At 38.7% G+C, this 18,785-nt stretch overlaps 1 protein-coding gene across 7 annotated transcripts in view; it reads left to right on the top strand.

Annotated features, from left to right (window-relative positions):
- The window catches only part of PREX2 (phosphatidylinositol-3,4,5-trisphosphate dependent Rac exchange factor 2), a 303,757-nt gene that overhangs the window by 105,744 nt on the left and 179,228 nt on the right, over positions 1 to 18,785 (top strand). For all 7 annotated transcript variants that reach the window (XR_006794332.3, XM_064588242.1, XM_064588240.1 and 4 more), the window contains exons 8-11: positions 981 to 1,084; positions 10,384 to 10,533; positions 13,852 to 13,996; positions 17,332 to 17,432. Coding sequence is in view for 6 of the 7 variants with exons in the window: in XM_064588242.1 (XP_064444312.1) it covers positions 981 to 1,084; positions 10,384 to 10,533; positions 13,852 to 13,996; positions 17,332 to 17,432 (500 nt within the window). In the remaining variant the exon portion in view is untranslated. The remainder of the gene's footprint in view (positions 1 to 980; positions 1,085 to 10,383; positions 10,534 to 13,851; positions 13,997 to 17,331; positions 17,433 to 18,785) is intronic.

Here is an 18,785-nt window from a genome sequence, read left to right as displayed (position 1 = left end):
TTTACATCTTCACTTTTGCTAGATGTGTCTGTACAACACAGTAAATGAATAATTATTTCAGTATATTAAATTATTAGCAAGACTTTTGTCAATGAGTCAAATGGAATAGTTTAAGTTAATTGAAATCTTTTGAGTGACTAGGTATTCTTGAATCCTCCTGAATCATTTCTTAAAATCTTTCCTCTTTAATTAACAAAACTTTCTAAAATATCTCTTCTGTATGTTCAGTGATTCAAGTATAAACACACTTAACCACATAATTCATTATTACAAATGTTCATTTACAAACCTGGATATTTTAACTTTGTTGTACATACCTTTTAAGATTAAAGACCAGTATTAGACACACTATACCAAAGTTTTGGAATGTTTTAGACTATTTTAAAAATAAATAAGACCCTTATAAAAGATTATACATGTATTAAGAGACTTATTCAACAAGTATATAGGTCTCATATCATAGAAACAATATAGGAAAAATATTTTCAGCTGGATAACACTCAACTGAAGAATTTCCAGCACAGTCAGTTTCTTTGCAGAGGAATCATAAGTACTAACTGAATTTTACCCGAGCTTGAAAAAAATGGAAATTACCAGCTAGTTACTGAAAAATGAGAAATGAAAGTGAAAGAAATCAAATGAAATTTTAAAATAACTTTCAGTGTGTAACAGACTTTGATTTGGTACCTTTTATGTTCTAAATTGAGCAAAAGCACATATTTACCCACCCAGCTGTATGTTGTTCTTAGTCCAAAGCTTCCATTTGTTTACAAAAGCTAGTACATAAGCCTCATTTGTAAAGCAACCAATGCTGTTATGAATGGGAGGACACAAGTATAAAACACCACGAGCCTAACAATATCATTGATTGCATTGGTGTCTTTTGTGTTTTTTCAGAGGTTAGCTTACACCATATTGCTTCAACACTGTTTTTTATTAAGTTTAGTAACAAAGTTTTTGTGATTTCATTCCATTACAAGACGGTTGAAGAATAGCAAGGCATCTACAGATGGACATCGGTACCTTTTTCGTGGCCGGATCAATACAGAGGTGATGGAAGTGGAGAATGTGGATGATGGCACGGGTAGGTAATTTGTAGTTTTAAAGTGAAACACCGATAGGAAACTCCCTCATAAGACAGACTTCTCACCTGAATAATTCATTTGCAGCGCATTAGAGCTTAGAAATACTTTGTTAGGTAGAGCAGTTGGAGGAGAAAGGCAAGATAAGAGAGATGAGGACTATCGGAAGTAGAAAATTATACTTGGCCGAAACACACTAGCATTCAACACAGAGATACAAAGAAATAGCTGAGTAGGAGTGATGTACACACTCACAGTTCCTGGTATCGCCAGCATGAGTACAGAGAATAAGGAATTAATTTATTTTCTTCAAGTTATACTATGTTTTATATGTATATATATGATATTTTTTCATATAGTATGTTCACTGTAGAATATGGAAAACTCTAAATTTGTTTTAGCTCTACAGCCACCATGCATATAAACATGCTGTCAATTTGCTTGTAGAATAAGTGTGTTGTGTGTATTTTACTTTATTACTTAAAGATAGTGCATTTTCACACTGCAGCTTTGAAGGTACAGACTTTGACAAGTAAGCTTATCAAGTCATGATTAGTCACAAACATTAAATAAATGTTTGAGGTTAAATAAGTTATTTTCTATTTGAAAAAATAAATGTGTAATATTAAGTAATATGATGATATACTAGTCTATAATATGCATGATTAGTAAATTGGATCACATTTCCCCCCCCCAATGATTTTAATTCGAATTTCAAAGATATGCTTCTAGGAGAAATGACAAGATGAAACAAAATATATTAATTGTTGCTAAGTGACTTTAATTCCCATATAGAGAAATGCCTTTATAATACCCCATTTAAACATGGGTTTGGGGCACAGATCAGCTCCCTGCTACCACATACCTTTGTTGCCGTCTCTTAGTCCCAGAGGGGAGAAGAATGTTTACCATCTGCATGGGCACAAATTTTCAGATGCTCACCTGTGTACCATTTCTCTATCCCATTGTTAGCATCCTAAAACATTGCCCAGAACATAAATAGTGAAGCATGATTGCTGCAGGTAAGGGGAAAAGATGCGCAATGAGCAAAACTCAGGTGTACTCTCCTGGGAACCAAGTTATCTTGTGGCGAGGTTCCACATGGGCTAAAGGAGGGATGTAGGTGTGGGAGCTGTCTGACTGCTGGCACAGCTGAAAATCCCTGTCCGCAAATACTCACATGCTAACATGTGGGACTTAGTAGGCTATTTTTCCATATCAGGATGTGCACAATATTTTTTATAAGGTGGTATTTTAATTCATTTTAATGCTCTGAGAGGACTCTAGTGACATTTAGGAATGTTGTCTGTCTACATGTGAACAGCTATCTTGCTTCGGTAACCTGACTGCTCAAGAGAATATCCAAAAGCCCATGTTGTACTTGAGGTGGGTGGAAGGAAGGCCGAGGAAGGCACACTCAAACCTCCACTTTGTTCCTTCTTGGCCCTGTCTCCCCCTGCTGGAACCACCTGTCCCCTGTTGCTTTAGCCTTCTCTTTGTTTTCTCCCCTTTTTATGCCTTTTCATGGGCACACAGCTCCTGTGTCTCATTTCCTTCCCTCTCCCCCTGATGGTGTGGTCGTCCCCATTTGTACCATTTGCACAGGTAATCTAAGTGAATTTTGGTAAATTTTGATGAATTTGACAATGATTCCTACATTTTGGGAAACTGGGGCACTAGATAAGGAAATCTAAGAGCCCGGGGCCATTGGAGGCATGGGCATAGAATACCATCTACAGGGGCGCCAGGTGGCTCAGTCATTAAGCGTCTACCTTCGGCTCAAGTCATGATCCCAGGGTCCTGGGATCAAGCCCCATATCGGGGCTTGTGTTCCCTCTCTTGCTGTGCCTCTCTCTGTCAAATAAATAAAAATCTTAAAAAAAAAAAAAAAGAATACCATCTTCAGCATAGATGTAGGGCAGTGAGAGCCTATGTTGGGTGATGGAGCAAATGGCCTTTGGATTCAATCCCATGAAAATGTTCTTTTAGTGCTGGTAAGATTGTAGCCTTCAGGACCTCAGTACCTGGGGGATAGGGGTGTTAGGGAAACAAGTCTTCAGACCCTGGTAGATATGAATTAGTGGGGAAGACAGGACATTTTAGAATATTTAGTCATAAATTGTCTGATGACACCTCTTGGCACAAACTTCCAAGGCTCAGGTTTCATTGAAATATGATGAAAGAATTAATTTTACTTTGTAGTATCCAGTTAAGGCCTTATTTCTTCCTTTAACATATATACACAGCATGTTGCAGGAATTTGGCTACAAATACTTGCTACAAGGTCACTTAAAGAAATTTTAGGCTGCAGCTGGCTACCTTCCTTTTGCTTCCTGCAAAGAAAATTTAGTATTCTAGTAAGTGTGACTACTAGGTCTTTAGGATAAGCGTACATCCTCAGCCAGGACTTGGAAACTCAAAAATAGAATTTCTGAAGATGAATAGGATCTTGAAGATCAACTAATATACCCTCTTAACATTTCAGATGATGGAAATGAAGCCACATTGAAGAACTAACTCGTCCAAGTTAACCCAGATGTTTAATATGAAGCTGGGGCTGGAGTGAGGTTTCCTTGGTGACCATGGCCATGCCTTGAGAAATAGGGAGCAGAGGTTCCATATGGGTTTTAAATCTATAGGGACCAACTGGAGAGCTGTGAAGAGATAAGGCATCAGTATATAGAGATTAACTTTGGTTGTTCGTTTCTTCTAAGAAACGATCTGGGTGCTACACCAACTTTCTCCTTTTTTGTTTTCTTGGTCATTTTCATCACAAAATCTCCATTTCTTTTTGATGAGCTCAGGTTTTAAGTGTTCTTACTGTTTTTTTTTTTAAAGATTTTATTTATTTATTTGACAGAGAGAGACACAGTGAGAGAGGGAACACAAGCAGGGGGAGTGGGAGAGGGAGAAGCAGGCTTCCCAATGAGCAGGGAGCCCAATGTGGGGCTAGATGCGGGGCTTGATCCCAGGATCATGACCTTAGCTGAAGGCAGACGCTTAATGACTGAGCCACCCAGGTGCCCCAAGTGTTCTTACTTTAAACTCTATGAATGGGAGCTCTGATGTTGATAGATCTCAGCAGAGCTGACCAATGTCCGTATGTCAAGTCCTTCCCACACTTGGACCCTGGATGAGTTACATGAGGGATGGTAAATACTGTCAGGCTCATCTGCTCATTGCCAAAACCAAAACCAAACAATGACTATACCATGTTGTGGGTAAATAATACAAATTAATTAACCAAGATATATTTTTAAGAGTGCTTAGAACTTTTGATGAAAAGTTTAAATGTCCCCCCATCTACTTGAATATATTATAAAAATATTAGGTATTTTTGCATACTCTAGGTATAAGTAAAATGCATTTCTTTTCTAAGGACTCCATCAGACACTGATTGTATTGATTTAGCTCAAAACTTGCAGAAGAAATAATTGCATTTGGAATGAGACTAAGCTTTTAGCCAGTGTGTAACTATCTAAAATCTTTTTGAAAAATAAACCTGATTATACTTTTATTTCTAATGTTTAATGAGTTGGATTATATCAGTTATATCTCAGAATACAAAAAATTGATGCAATAATGATATGACATGCAGAAATGTAAAAATTTGTGTATTTATTTTAATATATCCATGTTATCCATTACTGTTTATGTTCAAGGAAGGTGGTAGCCATTGAGTTTGTGGCCAAATTTCTATTCCACCATTCTCTAGATCCATCTCTCATTTTGTCTAATTCTAATTTAAGTCTTCTTTGAAGATTCTTTCTGAGATATTAGTTTGATCATAATGCATAAAAAGTATCCAGCTTAAGACCTAAATAGGAAAGCTGTTGAACTTTCTGCCATTAACTTTCTTGGTAATTTTCATAGTATATGCTTAGAAATTCATTCAGAAGATAACAACAGATCATTTATATTCTCTCTTAAGAACTAGTTTATTTTTGTATTGTATTCTTTCTTAAGAACTAGTTTATTTGTGTAGTTGGACAGAGGGCAAAATGGTGACCTTTAGTAAATGTGATCTGCAGTTCAGTGTTACACAAACCACAAATTTCAATACAATGGTCAAATTTAAAATAAGTAAGTTGGAAATTTATTTATTCTTTAAGGTGTTCTTTAGAGTAAATAGATTTTTTTTAAAGAAAGATTTCAGCTGCCATTTTCAATATAAATATTTTAAACCATTTAAAGATATTAAACACATTGGGTTTTTTTAAAATTAAATTTTGCTAATTAGAGAAAATTTGGAAATAACAGAAATAAGTTGAAAATACTAGATAATTTCATCATCTAAAGAGAAATAAATGAGAATTTTAAAATATTCCTTTAATTTTCTTTTTATGCACAAATTTTTAAAAAATGCTTAAAAACATGAACTCTATAGTTTTGGGGGTTTTTTATTTTTATTTTTTTTAAGATTTTATTTATTTATTTGAGAGAGAGAGAATGAGAGAGAGCACATGAGAGGGGGGAGGGTCAGAGGGAGAAGCAGACTCCCCGCCGAGCAGGGAGCCCGATGTGGGACTCGATCCAGGGACTCCAGGATCATGACCTGAGCCGAAGGCAGCCGCTTAACTGACTGAGCCACCCAGGCGCCCTCTATAGTTTTATATCCTCTTTTCAATTAAATAGAATCATTTTCTGAATTATAGTCATCTTTATTTTCATGTCTTATCACCACATAACATATATTTATTGTTACTTAATAGTCAACAAAATAGATAAACCATAGTTACCTTAACAACCATAGTACTGTTGTATAAGCTGAATTGAATACATTCTTAATTAAAAAGCAGCATAACTTTACAATGTTGAAAAGACTACCAGGCATATATTCGTTCCTTCCTGATACACTTAAATTTTCAATATGTTATTGGGAATTTCAAAAAGGTTAAGGAAGCTACTTCTAGTTTTAAAAGGAAAAATCAGTTAGAACCTTTTTTAAAAAACTTTTTTTGCCATAAATAATGTCAAATGAAATTTTGGATACCAGAAAATTTTCTTCTGTTATTTGATAAGATCAAAGATTTATTCCAAAAAGTAATTTTTTCAGCATTAAGTATTCATAATGTGAGTAAATTATAATTTTTAAAATTTCTCTTAGAAATTTGTGCATGCACACTGTTGATCACCAGAATAAGGGTTAAACACATTGTTTAGACATCAGTTTCTTGATGTTTTGAATAATATTTTCTGGCAGTTTCTTCTGTTTCCTAGCCTGAGTACTTGGCTAGCTTCCATCTCATTAAACTCACACTATTGAAAAGATACCAGCATTTCCACTGAGAGTTATAGTAGTATCAGTTTTAGAAAAACCTCATCTCATTATGTAAAACTATGCTGAATTAAGAGTGAGGAATTTGTAAACTGTATAGCTTCAAAGTAATTAGTAAGTTGTTCAGGGCTGCCCCTTGGATTTTTCTCTTTTCGGAAAAGACATCAGTGCCTAGAGACTGTTGAATTTGGATATTCTACACTTAATGAATGACGATTTTAATTCCATTCCTTTTTAACACTTCCTGTAGAATTATATTTTAGATCCATTGAAACTTGCAAATTCCTACATTTGGCATTAATAAATTATTCTTTCATTAAAAAATATTTTTAAATTTCTACTAAGGAAAAGCACTGTTGGGCTTTTCCATGATTTTGTTTTTTTAAAGATTTCATTTATTTGAGAGAGAGAGAGAGAACGGGGGGGAGGGGCAGAGGGAGAAGCAGACACCCTACTGAGCAGGGAGCCTGACATGGGCTCATGAGCTTGATTCCAGGACCCTGGGATCATGACCTGAGCTGATAATGAACTAAGCTGAAGGCAGATGCTTTTTTTTTTTTTCAAGATTTTATTTATTTATTTGACAGAGAGAGACACAGAGAGAGAGGGAACACAAGCACGGGGAGTGGAAGAGGGAGAAGCAGGCTTCCCGCAGAGCTGGGAGCCCGATGCGGGGCTCAATCCCAGGACCCTGGGATCATGATCTGAGCCGAAGGCAGCCGCTTAACCGACTGAGCCACCCAGGTGCCCCATGAAGGCAGATGCTTAACTGATTGAGCCACCCATGTGCCTCTTCCATGATCTTTATGTGGCTGTTCTTAATAAATAAGTTGAATTCAAACTTATTTTTTAGAATGAAGTTATTGAAAAATGTGCTGTGATTGAAATTATGAAGCCATTTATATATCACTAATTCTCATTTCAAAATAAATGAGAATCAGTTGCTTATTTGGTAGAACATTGGTAATTTGGTAACTGATATCACTGTGATATTTATACTACTTTTTGAGTCCTGTTTTATATATACACATACATGTTTGTATATATGTTTAAAATTATGATTTTTAAAATTAGTGATAGAAAGTGGCTAGCACATAAACTTTAAAAAGGAACATTATTGGGCACCTGGGTGGCTCAGTCAATTAAGCATCTGCCTTCAGCTCAGGTCATTGGGCTCCTTGCTCCATTGGAAGCCTGCTTCTCCCTTGCCTGCGGCTCCCCCTGCTTGTGCTCTCTCTCTCTCTCTCTGACAAATAAAGAAAATCTTTCAAAAAAAAAAAAGGAATATTATCCTTTCATTTTATTTATTTATTTATTTATTTTAAAAGATTTTATCTATTTATCTGAGAGAGCGAGAGAGAGAGCACGAGCAGGGCGAAGGGCAGAAGGAGAAGCAGACTCCCCGCTAGGCAGGGAGCCTGATGCGGGGCTCGATCCCTGGATTCCGGGATCATGACCTAAGCCGAAGGCAGACATCTAACAGACTGAGCCACCCAGGCGCCCCTATCCTTTCATTTTAAATTATTAGGTGACATAAGCTGTTCTTTCAAAGTATTGTATTGGTACAGCAATTAACCTTTTATTTGACTTGGCAGATTTTACAGTCAGTTAATAATCTTGCTTTCTGTTCATGAAACAATGGCCACGTGCAATCACATGCTGACTTGTCTGGTTCTGAGTTTAATCATACATTTTCCAAGGGAAGTTTGAATGCCCAGGTTGTAATGGTTAAGCAAGGCTTCGCAAAAGATCTGGGTACACTTTAAGGAGAAAAAAGAGTTGCTGAGGCAGAGAGCAGAGCTGGGTAGCTTGAGAGTGAGCATCAGCCTGGAGAACGAGTAAGTTACAGGACAAGGAGGAAAGCCGCAAAAAGTGGCAGGGCCACAGAAGAACACAGTGGGGGGGAGGGGTCAATTTAAGAAGAAGCACGAAAGCAAGCTTTCATGTTTTCACTTGATTCAGTGGTGAGCTACCAAAGGCTTTTGATGTAAGGAATGGCCTGATGAAAAATGTTGAAGGAAGAGTCAGCAGGGTGTGGAGAGAGCAATGCCAGGCTCAAATAATCCAGGGAGGGAAGGAAGGAAGACCCAGGTTACAGGGCTGTCTGGCCCCGGGCATATGATGTGCAGGGTCAGGAGCATCAGCCTAGCACATGAACTTGTGTTCCTCAGTGTTCTATGGGAAGAATACATTATGTTCATTTTAAAGTAAGTCCAATATTTAATTTTACTGTACATTGCGTGTGGTTCTTGTGATTTTCTTTACCTGGAATATGATTAAAAGGGGAATAACACTAGTGGGAATGTGGGGTCTTTATGCTGGGTTCACTTAGCTAATCTCGGTCTGATTGTGGAAGAGGGGAGAGTCTGAAAAGATTATGCTTGTTTGTGATACTGACCCTGTAAGGTGACACAGTTGAGGAGGAGGGTGTGTAGACATGTACAATTTGATCTTTTTTCCCTACCAATTTATCATTATTTCTCAGTTGGTGATTTTTGTAGGAGGTAACAAGGCATTATGGTATAATTATTAACTAATAATTTTTACTTTCTTACTAATGTCATTGATACCTATCTGACATATATTACTAGGATCTGCTACTTTGTATAGGATATGAATATGAATTAATTATGTAAGGGTAAGAAGGAAAGTACAAAAATTCCTTTTAAAAACAGACTGTTATTTCCTGATGGCAGAAATCTTCTGCTAGTTTGAATCGCTACTTTATCAGAATTGTTATTATTAATGGGATTATGGCATATATATATATAGAGAGAGAGAGACACATATATGTATGTATATATATATTATAGACTAAGATCTAATATAAGTCTATCCTGGCTCATATATAACTTGGAATTTTTAAAGACCCTCAACTATATGGAATCATTTGAAAATGCATTTTTGGAATAGTTAATCTGGTCACATATACTGTATGGTGATTTTGGAGCTAAAAAGACAATGGGGACAAGATTTGGGGAGAATGAGTGCCAACCATGCCTGCCAGAACTCACCAAATAAAATAAGCCATTTGAGAAAAAATAAATAAAAAATAGTACAGTGCCACGAAGTCATTTCTCTAAACCACCTTTAACATTTTGTGGCTCACCTCCTGGCTACCCACCATTGCTGTTTAGTGACTCTCTGGGAGATGAATTAAAAGTGTCACTTTAAATTGGTGCAGGTGCTGACTCAGGCCTTTGTCATATGTTTTTTCATTTTGAATCTTTGCTTTGCAGACTGTCATGCCAGTAAAGGCTGGATACAAGTAACATCACTATTCTCTACCTGCTATTAGGCAGAAAACTGCCATAGAGGGTTTTCTGTTGGCATTTTCAAATCCAGCATGACAATGTAGCCAAAATTACGATGAGACGTAGAAAAAGACAATGTGAATTCAGACTCAAAAAATTTTTTTGTTTTTATTCAAGCAAGTTATATGGAATGATGTGTTAATTTTAAAGAGTGTGTATTTTTCAACCATGAGCAATGATAATGATAAGGCATTTGAACCTTTCCATTTATTGAAGATTATGTAAATGTACTCTTGGTATGTTCCATTCATTTGTTCTGATTCTTATTGTGCGGTTCATTAAACAGCTGAGAATTGTTCTGTGGTGGTATAGTTTGCTTTTGAAACCTAGAATGATATTTCAAAGGAATATTAAAAAGACAAAATGAATTTGACACCTTGGATATTCGATTATTGAGATGAAAATCTTTTAAAAGTTCTTTTTTTATTACTTTAGGAACTTTCACAATATTTTTGGACATAGAGGAAAGGAATATTAGTTCAGATGTTCAGTTTCATGTAATATACTAATGTTATGAGTTAGAAATGTTCTATTCCTGAGTACTGACGGCATTTAATATATAAACACTTAATTTTTTTGTTTTTATGTTCTTCATTCACACATATAAAGCAAAGATACTTTTGAGAATTCAATGATCTTGGAACTGTTGAGAACTGAATGATTGTATTGATATTATATTTGTTGTTCACCTTTACCCATTAATTTCCAGCTGACTTCCATAGCAGTGGACACATTGTTGTCAATGGATGGAAGATACATAACACAGCGAAAAATAAATGGTTTGTGTGTATGGCAAAAACACCTGAGGAGAAACATGAATGGTTTGAAGCTATTTTGAAAGAAAGAGAACGGCGAAAAGGTGGGTGTATGAATTGAGCACTATTATACTTTGTGAAGATTACAACTTAGCAAGAAAGCAGATAATGGGCAGAAGTTATGAGAAAGTAAAAAGGCATATGATATTCACTTAGATTTCCCATGTGATGTAAGACTCATGCTAAAATGCTTTTTTTTAAAAAAAAAAATTTATTTATTTATTTGACAGAGCACAATCAGAGGGAGTGGCAGGCAGAGGGAGAGGTAGAAGCAAGACTCCCCACTGAGCAGGGAGCCTGATGTGGGACTCAATCCCAGGATCCTGAGATCATGACCTGAGCCAAAGGCAGATGCTTAACCGACTGAGCCACCCAGGCACCCCTAAAATACATTTTGAATACTTCTAATATTATTGCTAAAAGAAAAGAAAAACATTGTATAATTAGTAAAATGATATATTGTGGCAAGCAGTGTCTTTTAAATAGTATCTTAGTCTGTTGAGGCACTATAAAAAAATACCACAGACTGGGTGGCTTATAAACAACAGAAATTTGTAGCTCACAGTTCTGGAGGCTGGGAGCCCCAGATTCAGTATCTGGTGAGAGCAGTTTTCCAGTTCATAGATGGCCATTTTCTCACTGTGTTCTCACATAGCAGAGGGGCAGGAGATCTCTCTGTGTCTCATTTATAAGGCCATTAATCCCATTCATGAGGACTCTACCCTCATGACCTAATCACTTCCCCAACACCTTACCTCCTAATACCATCACATTGGGTGTTAGGTTTCAACATATGAATTCGGGAGGCATGCAAACGTTCAGTCTACAGCAAATAGTTTCATTTGCTTTAAAATGTGTTCAATTTTCTTTGCACCTTATTCTTACCATTTCTAAAACATCATTATGGGGTTTTCCTGTAAGAGACAAACTTCAATAGTATAATGCAGGGCCTTCAGCAGTTTTATCTTTAACAGTACACTGAAAATTTCTAGACCAAATATGTTAGTATCCTAATTATAGAATAAGGCACTCTGGTTATACATTAACATTTGAAAATTGTTACAATGCCATTGAATATAATGCAACCCAATAAGGAGTTTGTTCATATGAGGAGGCCTGGCTCAAAATTGCTTCATGTTTTTAGCAAGATTTGCAAAAGGTATTTGATCTGGCAATACTCAGTTGTGTCAAGTTTATCTGCAGTTAAGCACATTTCTGTAATTCAAGTAGGAAATAGAAATGCTTGTGTTACTACTAATTTCTTTACCAAATAATTGGTAAGAAACAAGACAGTGTTCATTCCTTTTCCTCAGAGACTTAGGAGCAAAATATCTCATTGCTGATGAAATTTCAGAACACAAAGAACCCTTTCTTCCATCTTCAGAAATTTTCCCTTGAAGAACATACAAAGCTCCTACTTCTATTAAAATATTCATAGTACACATTTGTTTGAGAATTTCCAAAGCATTTTCAAATACTAACTCCTTTGATTGATCTTGGATGGAGAGCCAGTTAGAAAAATTTAAAACAAAGATTATGAATACATAGCTGATTCTTTAAGTTTTGTTGAATCTAGCAATCAATTCAAATAGCATAGCAAATCATTTAAAAGGTAAAATAAATGTTTCGTCAAGTTGAAGCTTTATTTATTTATTTTTTTCCAGAATGGCTATGCATATAGAAAACGTAAAGTGAAGGATGGATGGAAGGAAGGAAGGAAGGAAGGAAGGAAGGAAGGAAGGATGGAAGGAAGGAAGGAAGGGAGGGAGGGAGGGAAAGAGAAAGAAAGCAAACAAGCAAACAAGCACATTCTATAAATTTGTTTATGTTAACAGGCTCTATTCTTAATGGATTATTCTCTACTACTGACAAATGGTAATTGCTCCTCCATTGTAAAAAATAAAAATTTTAATAAAAAATTTTGTAGCTAGAAGACTAAAAATAATTCAAGTATTTTTTAAAAGATTTTATTTATTTTTGCGAGAGAGAGAGAGAGCGCGCGTGCACATGGGGAGGGGCAGGGGGAGAAGCAGACTCCCTGCTGAACAAGGAGCCTGATGCAGGGCTCAATCCCAGGACCATGAGATCATGACCTGAGTCGAAGGCAGATGCTTAACCAACTGAGCCACCGAGGCACCCTAATTCAAGTATTTCTTCTGCAACAGTTCGTCAGTTCCATCTGCTGATTGTGGGTATTCCTCGGGTTTCAGCTTTGACACTGGTCCCCTCTAAGATACATCCTTGCCTGGGTTACTGATTCCTACCAGCTTCACGTCCATGTCTGCACTGCCACTTTCTCCATCTTTGTGTCCTGCCTTGTCCTGTCTCCTGAGCTTCATGTGCATGCGTTCCGCTGACTCTTAGGCTCTACCTGAATGTCCAGAGTCACCCTGCATGGTACTGGACTCCTCCTTACCTGAAACTCTTTCCCAAATATGCTTCTTCCCCCCTATTCCCCAGTTCGGCTTTCCTCAAAAGCTTGGAAGGCATCCTGATCTCTCTTTTTCCATAATGCCTACATTTAACCCTTTGCTGTATCCTATCAATACCACTTCCTAGATATTTCTCAGCTTCATTCTCTGCCCCATGGCCCCTACTGTTGTCTGCAGGGGCTTGACCTTACCTGAATTTTTGAGGTTTCCTTCTAATGATCTCCCCTTTTTTAAAGCCTGCCCCCTTCAGTTTGTTCCTATACTGTTGTCTGAGCTTTGTTTCCAAAGCAACAAAACTTTCTTTCCTGTCCTGCCCTGCTTTTCCCCTCCCTCTGGTGCAAACCCTTATATGTTTCCCTGATACCTCAGGGATGAAGGACATGGAACCTGCAGTTGAGCAAGGCCCCTCCCTGACTCACCAGTGTGGCCCCTGTCCTCACCTCCAGCCCGGGGCTGTGGGCCCCCTGTGGTGCTTCACCTCAGGTAGCTCTTGAGAACACTTTCTCTCTCTCTGGAAATACCGTTCTGCGTTTAAACATTGGTCTTCTGTGAAACCTTTCTTAATACTTCTCAGAGGTAAGATCCTCTGAATATGCCTTTCTTATGTCACAGCTTCTGCCGAAAGGCTGTTTTCAGGGCCACCTGTCCAGTTGTGCTGATCGAATGCTGCAGAAGGGGTGCCTGGAGCCTGAGCTGCAGCTGTTCTTCCTTCACTGGCCAAACCAAAGGTGCCACACAGCCCTGGGGATCCTGTCCTGACTGTCTCCCTGGGATCCCCTGAGCTTCTTGAAGACCAGGGTCCTGTGGTACAGAGCTCTGTATCTGCAATCCCCTGCCCAGGGTTGACATGCAATAAATGTTGGTTTCATTCAGGCAGGAGTGAGTGAGGAGACTTTTTCAGTTACCTGTCCTTTGTTTCCTTTTCAATAGGTTTAAAGTTAGGAATGGAGCAAGACACCTGGGTAATGATCTCCGAACAGGGTGAGAAACTCTATAAGATGATGTGCAAACAAGGGAATCTGATCAAAGACAGAAAAAGAAAACTGACCACATTCCCTAAATGCTTCCTTGGAAGGTAAGGTCAATAGTCTGGGTGCATGGATTTCTTTCAGATTTTCACTATGTCATGTGTTAGCTACCCTTCCTTCAGTGATTTGTTTTTCTTTAAAAAAAAATATCCCTTGGGCATTTTTGAATATCTCTTTCCTGTCAACATTTCCTGGACCATAGTGGGATGAAGGAATGGACCTAGAGCCAGAAATATGGAAAGCTTAAGACATCTATCCATCCATCCCTGACGTCAACAATTTCAGATGTACCATGTTCCAAGGGCAAAGCGGACGCTGGGGTCGGGCAGGGCTGGCAGGCAGGCGGGTTTGCCGAGAGGGGACGAAGTCCAACAAGGATGCAGCTACGAGGCCTACAAGTCCGAGAACTAGAGAACGCAAGACACACAGTCTAAACCCGAAATTAATCCAGCACTTTGACAGCCGGGATCAGCATGGAGGACTATCAGTGAGGAGTCTGAAAAAGAGGGTCATGCAGTGGATCTGGCACAGAGCAACACGCAGAGAGGTTGCCTGGGCTTTTAGCATAGATCCACTGTGTGTCCTCTGGGTTCTGCGGACAGCTGCATGTGGGAGCCCCTGCTGGGTGAAGCTTGCAGGACCAAAGGGAAGAGTGGCCGCCTTAAGCCCGGCCCTGTGCTGGCTGTTCCTATACATTATTTCTAATCGTCAGATACATACTTAGGAGTTAAAAGCTTTATATTTATTAAAAGTTGATTTTTTTTGAAGATTTTATTTATTTATTTGAGAGAGAGAGAGATAATGGGGGAAGGAGCAGACGGAGAGGGACAAGCAGACTCTATGCTGAGTGCAGAGCCCGATGCGGGGCTCAATTCCATGACCCTGAGATCATGACCTCAGCCTAAGGCAAATGCTTATGTGACTGAGCCACCCAGGCGCCCCCGGAGTTGGTATTCTTATTATTTTTGTGCCATCAAGGAAAAAACTGAGGTTTACTTCTTTTTAAATTTTCTTTCTTTTGGAATGCTCCTTTTAATAGAAGAATTAAAAGCATTTTAACAACTTCTTCTGCCTTAAAATGTGCTTTTTAGACAAGATATCCATTTTTAGAATTCCATGTCCCTCGGTTATTTGACTTTAGCCATATGTGTTGCTTTTGGTTTTGAAATAAATGGAAAAGTAATTTCCTGACACTTTCTATAGCTTGGTTTCTCTGACCTCTATGTAAAATTGAAACCGTTGAAACCGTTCTAAAATGTATCCATTACTTTATGTAAAAGTTCAAATGTTAGATTTTTATAGCATGAACATGGTAAAATATTTTATTGTAAAATGTTTCTCTATTTAGTGTTCTCTTAATGATACCACAGGGCCATAAAAAACATCACTACCGAGCTGGGCTCTCCTGTGTTACAAAACATCATCCTACTGTGATGTCTGGGGCTCCTCCCCCACCCCCCATATGGTAAAAGATGTGACCTGGCATCCTCCCTGGCCTTTCAGAGCCACAGCAGATGTATGTGGTAGACAGTTCTGATGGATGGCTTTGTGTTGGAGTATTCCTTTTGGATGACAGTTGTTTTTTTTTAAGATTTTATTTATTTATTTGAGAGAGAGAGAGAGAGAGAGTCAGAGAGAGAGAGTGAGAGCATGACAGGGGAGAGGGTCAAAGGGAGAAGCAGACTCCCCGCTGAACAGGGAGCCGGACTCAGACTCGGACTTGGGGCTCGATCCCAGGACCCTGGGATCATGACCTGAGCCGAAGGCAGATGCTTAACCGACTGAGCCACCCAGGCGCCCCCCAGGTGACAGTTTAAATACAAGAATGAATTTACTAAATAACTTTATTTATTTATTTTTAAAGGCTTTGTTTATTTATTTGAGGGAGAGAGAGCGAGAGAACCCAAGCATGGGAAGGGGCAGGGGCAGAGGGAGAAGCAGGCTCCCTGCTGAGCAGGGAGCTGGAGGCATGACTGATCCCAGGACCCCAAGATAGATGTCCTGAGCCGAAAACAACTTAACCGACTGAGCCACCCGTGTGCCCCACTAAATAACTTCAGAATTTGAAAACAGTATAGTAGAACTTTTGGTGTGTATTAATTTTATATTGCTGCAAAATAAATAACAACGTTCTTGTGCCCTGAAACAACACCCATTCATTAGCTCATAATTCAATAGGTCAGAAAGAGGTCGAGGTGAGCAATACTGGGCCGTCGCTTAGGGTCTCACAAGGTCAAAATCAAGGCCAAAATCAAGGGCTGAACTGCGGTTGGGCCCTTATCTTAAGGCTCTGAGGAAGAATCCACTTGCAAGCACATTCAGGTGGTTGACAGAATTCAGTCCTCTGTGACTGTAAGAGTAAGTCCTATTTTGTGCTGGCTGTTGGCCAGGACCACTCTCAGTTAGAAGCTTCCTGCATTCCTTGCTACATGGCCCCTCTGTCTTCAAAGGCAACAGTGGCTCACTGAATCTTTCTTGTGCTTTTAACTTTTCTCTTACTCTTGTGCCATCAGCCTGAGAAGACTCTCTGCTTCAAAGTGCTCAACTGACTGGTTCAAGCCCCCTTGAATAATTGACATATTTTAAGGTCAACTGACTTGGGATTTTGGTTACATATACAAAATCCATTTAGAGTCGGTTAGGCCTCTGCCTTCGGCTCAGGTCAGGATCCCAGGGTCCTGGGATTGAGCCCCACGTCGGGCTCTCTGCTCAGTGGAGAGCCTGTTTCTCCCTCTCCCTCTGCTGTTCTCTCTCTGTCAAATAAATAAATAAATATATATATTTAAATCCATTCATAGCACTACCTAGATTAGGATTTGATTACAAAACCAAGGGATGGGATTCTCGATAGGGGGGTAAGAGGACATGTTTAGAATTCCATCTGCCACATGGGGCAGGGTTTTTTTGGTTTACCTTCTTGGAACTTCAAACACACTGGTTTTCTGTGTTTTGCCTTCTTGGAGTTTTAAATACACTGGTTTTCTGTGCCTGGAAAGCCATATTCCAGAAAGTCTATCTCTTATATTAAGTCATTATTTTTCTATTTTGCCTGTTAGCTATCTTTAGGATCTATTATATGCTCTTTATAGTTAAAACTACTCTAAAATTTTCCCTTTGTGTTTATTAGAGGTCTCAGTAAGTTAAATAGCTATTATATATGGTTTAGGTAAGCATGAATGTATGGACATGGGTTTTCTAGAATAGAATAAAATTTAAATAATTTTGGGCTTTGCTTATGTGAAAAATGCATGCTGAAATGCACTGCAAATATTTCTTTATATTTTGAGACTCCTTCCAAAGCTGCTTGATGAAAGCATGGTAGAAATAGACTTCCTTGGGGTGGGGGGATCTATTTAACTGTTTCACTGGATTTCTGTTGCAGTGAATTTGTGTCATGGCTGTTGGAAATTGGAGAGATTCACAGGCCTGAGGAAGGTGTACACTTAGGACAAGCATTATTAGAAAATGGGATCATCCACCATGGTAATTATTTTATTAGTTACTAATTTATTCTCTTTGTCCACCAGTTGGAGGCATCTTAATTCCATTAATCGATTTAGTTTATAGTAAATGTCTACATTATAGGATGCTTGTGTATTTTTAATAACATTTCAAGTGCCTAACATAGACAGAACTGTAGTTCTGGGAGTTTTGGGGAGTGTGGGTTTATGGTGATATATTTGTTAACTTTAATGTGAAGGCTACAAAACAGGCAAAAATTAGAAATATAGGTCACTATGGGATTGGGAGGAAGGAATGGCAAGTTCTAATTGGAGTATTTGGGACTGCTTTATGAGGGAAAGGGCCTTAATATAAGGCATTGTAGAATGAATAGAACTCTGACAGGGACAGAAGGGCAGAAGGACGTCCCGCCCTGAGGGAGAGTATAGATGCTACAGAATGGAAGTGGGAAAGCTCATGGTGGCCTCTTCAGGAACTAGCACAGAATCTCACGAGGCAAGACAGTCTACTTCATGGATGAATATACTGGGGAGGAAGGGTGCGGTGAGAAAGGTAGGCACATCTGATCCCACAAGATCTTAACTCTCTGGCTGTAATATGTAGGGTTTATTCTGAAGGTGAGGAGATGATGGACACTTTTAAGCAGAAAAGTGGCCAGAACTTGGCTTTTAGAGCCCTTAGATGCAGCAGTGTGGAACGTGGAGTGGAGATGTTGGAGACACTGCAGGGAGCCCCGTCCATCAGGAGGTCTCACTGCAGGGAGGAGGCCCCCGCCTTTCCCTGCAGTAGGAGGATGAGGGATATGTTCTAGGGCATGATGACAGTGGCCCATCTGGGAGACTTGGTGAAGCTGAAGCAGCATATTTGATAACTGTTGGATGTGGGAGATGAGTGAAGAGCAGGATCAGGTTATTCTGAGGTTTCTATCTGGGTGACAGGGATGATTATTCAGGAGAAGGAGCAGGGTGGGGAGAAGATGAAGAGTTTGTGGCAGGTTGGGTATGAGACATCCACAGGGGAGTGCTCAGCAAGAGGTTGAAAATGTATGTGTAAAGCTCAGAATATAGAGAGATCCAGAGACAAATTCGATAATCATTTCAAGAGAGCACCAGATTCCTGAGAACATCAACAACAAAGAAAGAAGAAAGTAGTGATAATGGGACTAAGAAGTAAAACTTGAAGAATTTCTAATGCAAAATGTGGGAGAGGAGAAAAAGAGGGAATTATGAATAAACACAGGTATTTGACTAAGGTATTTCAGTGTTCTTTTTTTCTTTTCTTTTTTTTTAATTAGAGTGGGATGAAAATGAACTAGATCCTCCCAGTTTTTCCCCACCATACTGGGTGCCCTATGAATTCTACCACCAAAATAGA

The sequence above is a fragment of the Mirounga angustirostris genome, unplaced genomic scaffold (genome assembly GCF_029215605.1).
Source record: "Mirounga angustirostris isolate CCGP_5_RB_7025 unplaced genomic scaffold, mMirAng1.0.hap1 SCAF_4, whole genome shotgun sequence".
NCBI classification, from domain to species: Eukaryota; Metazoa; Chordata; class Mammalia; order Carnivora; family Phocidae; genus Mirounga; species Mirounga angustirostris.
This window is presented reverse-complemented; position numbering and strand designations above follow the sequence as displayed.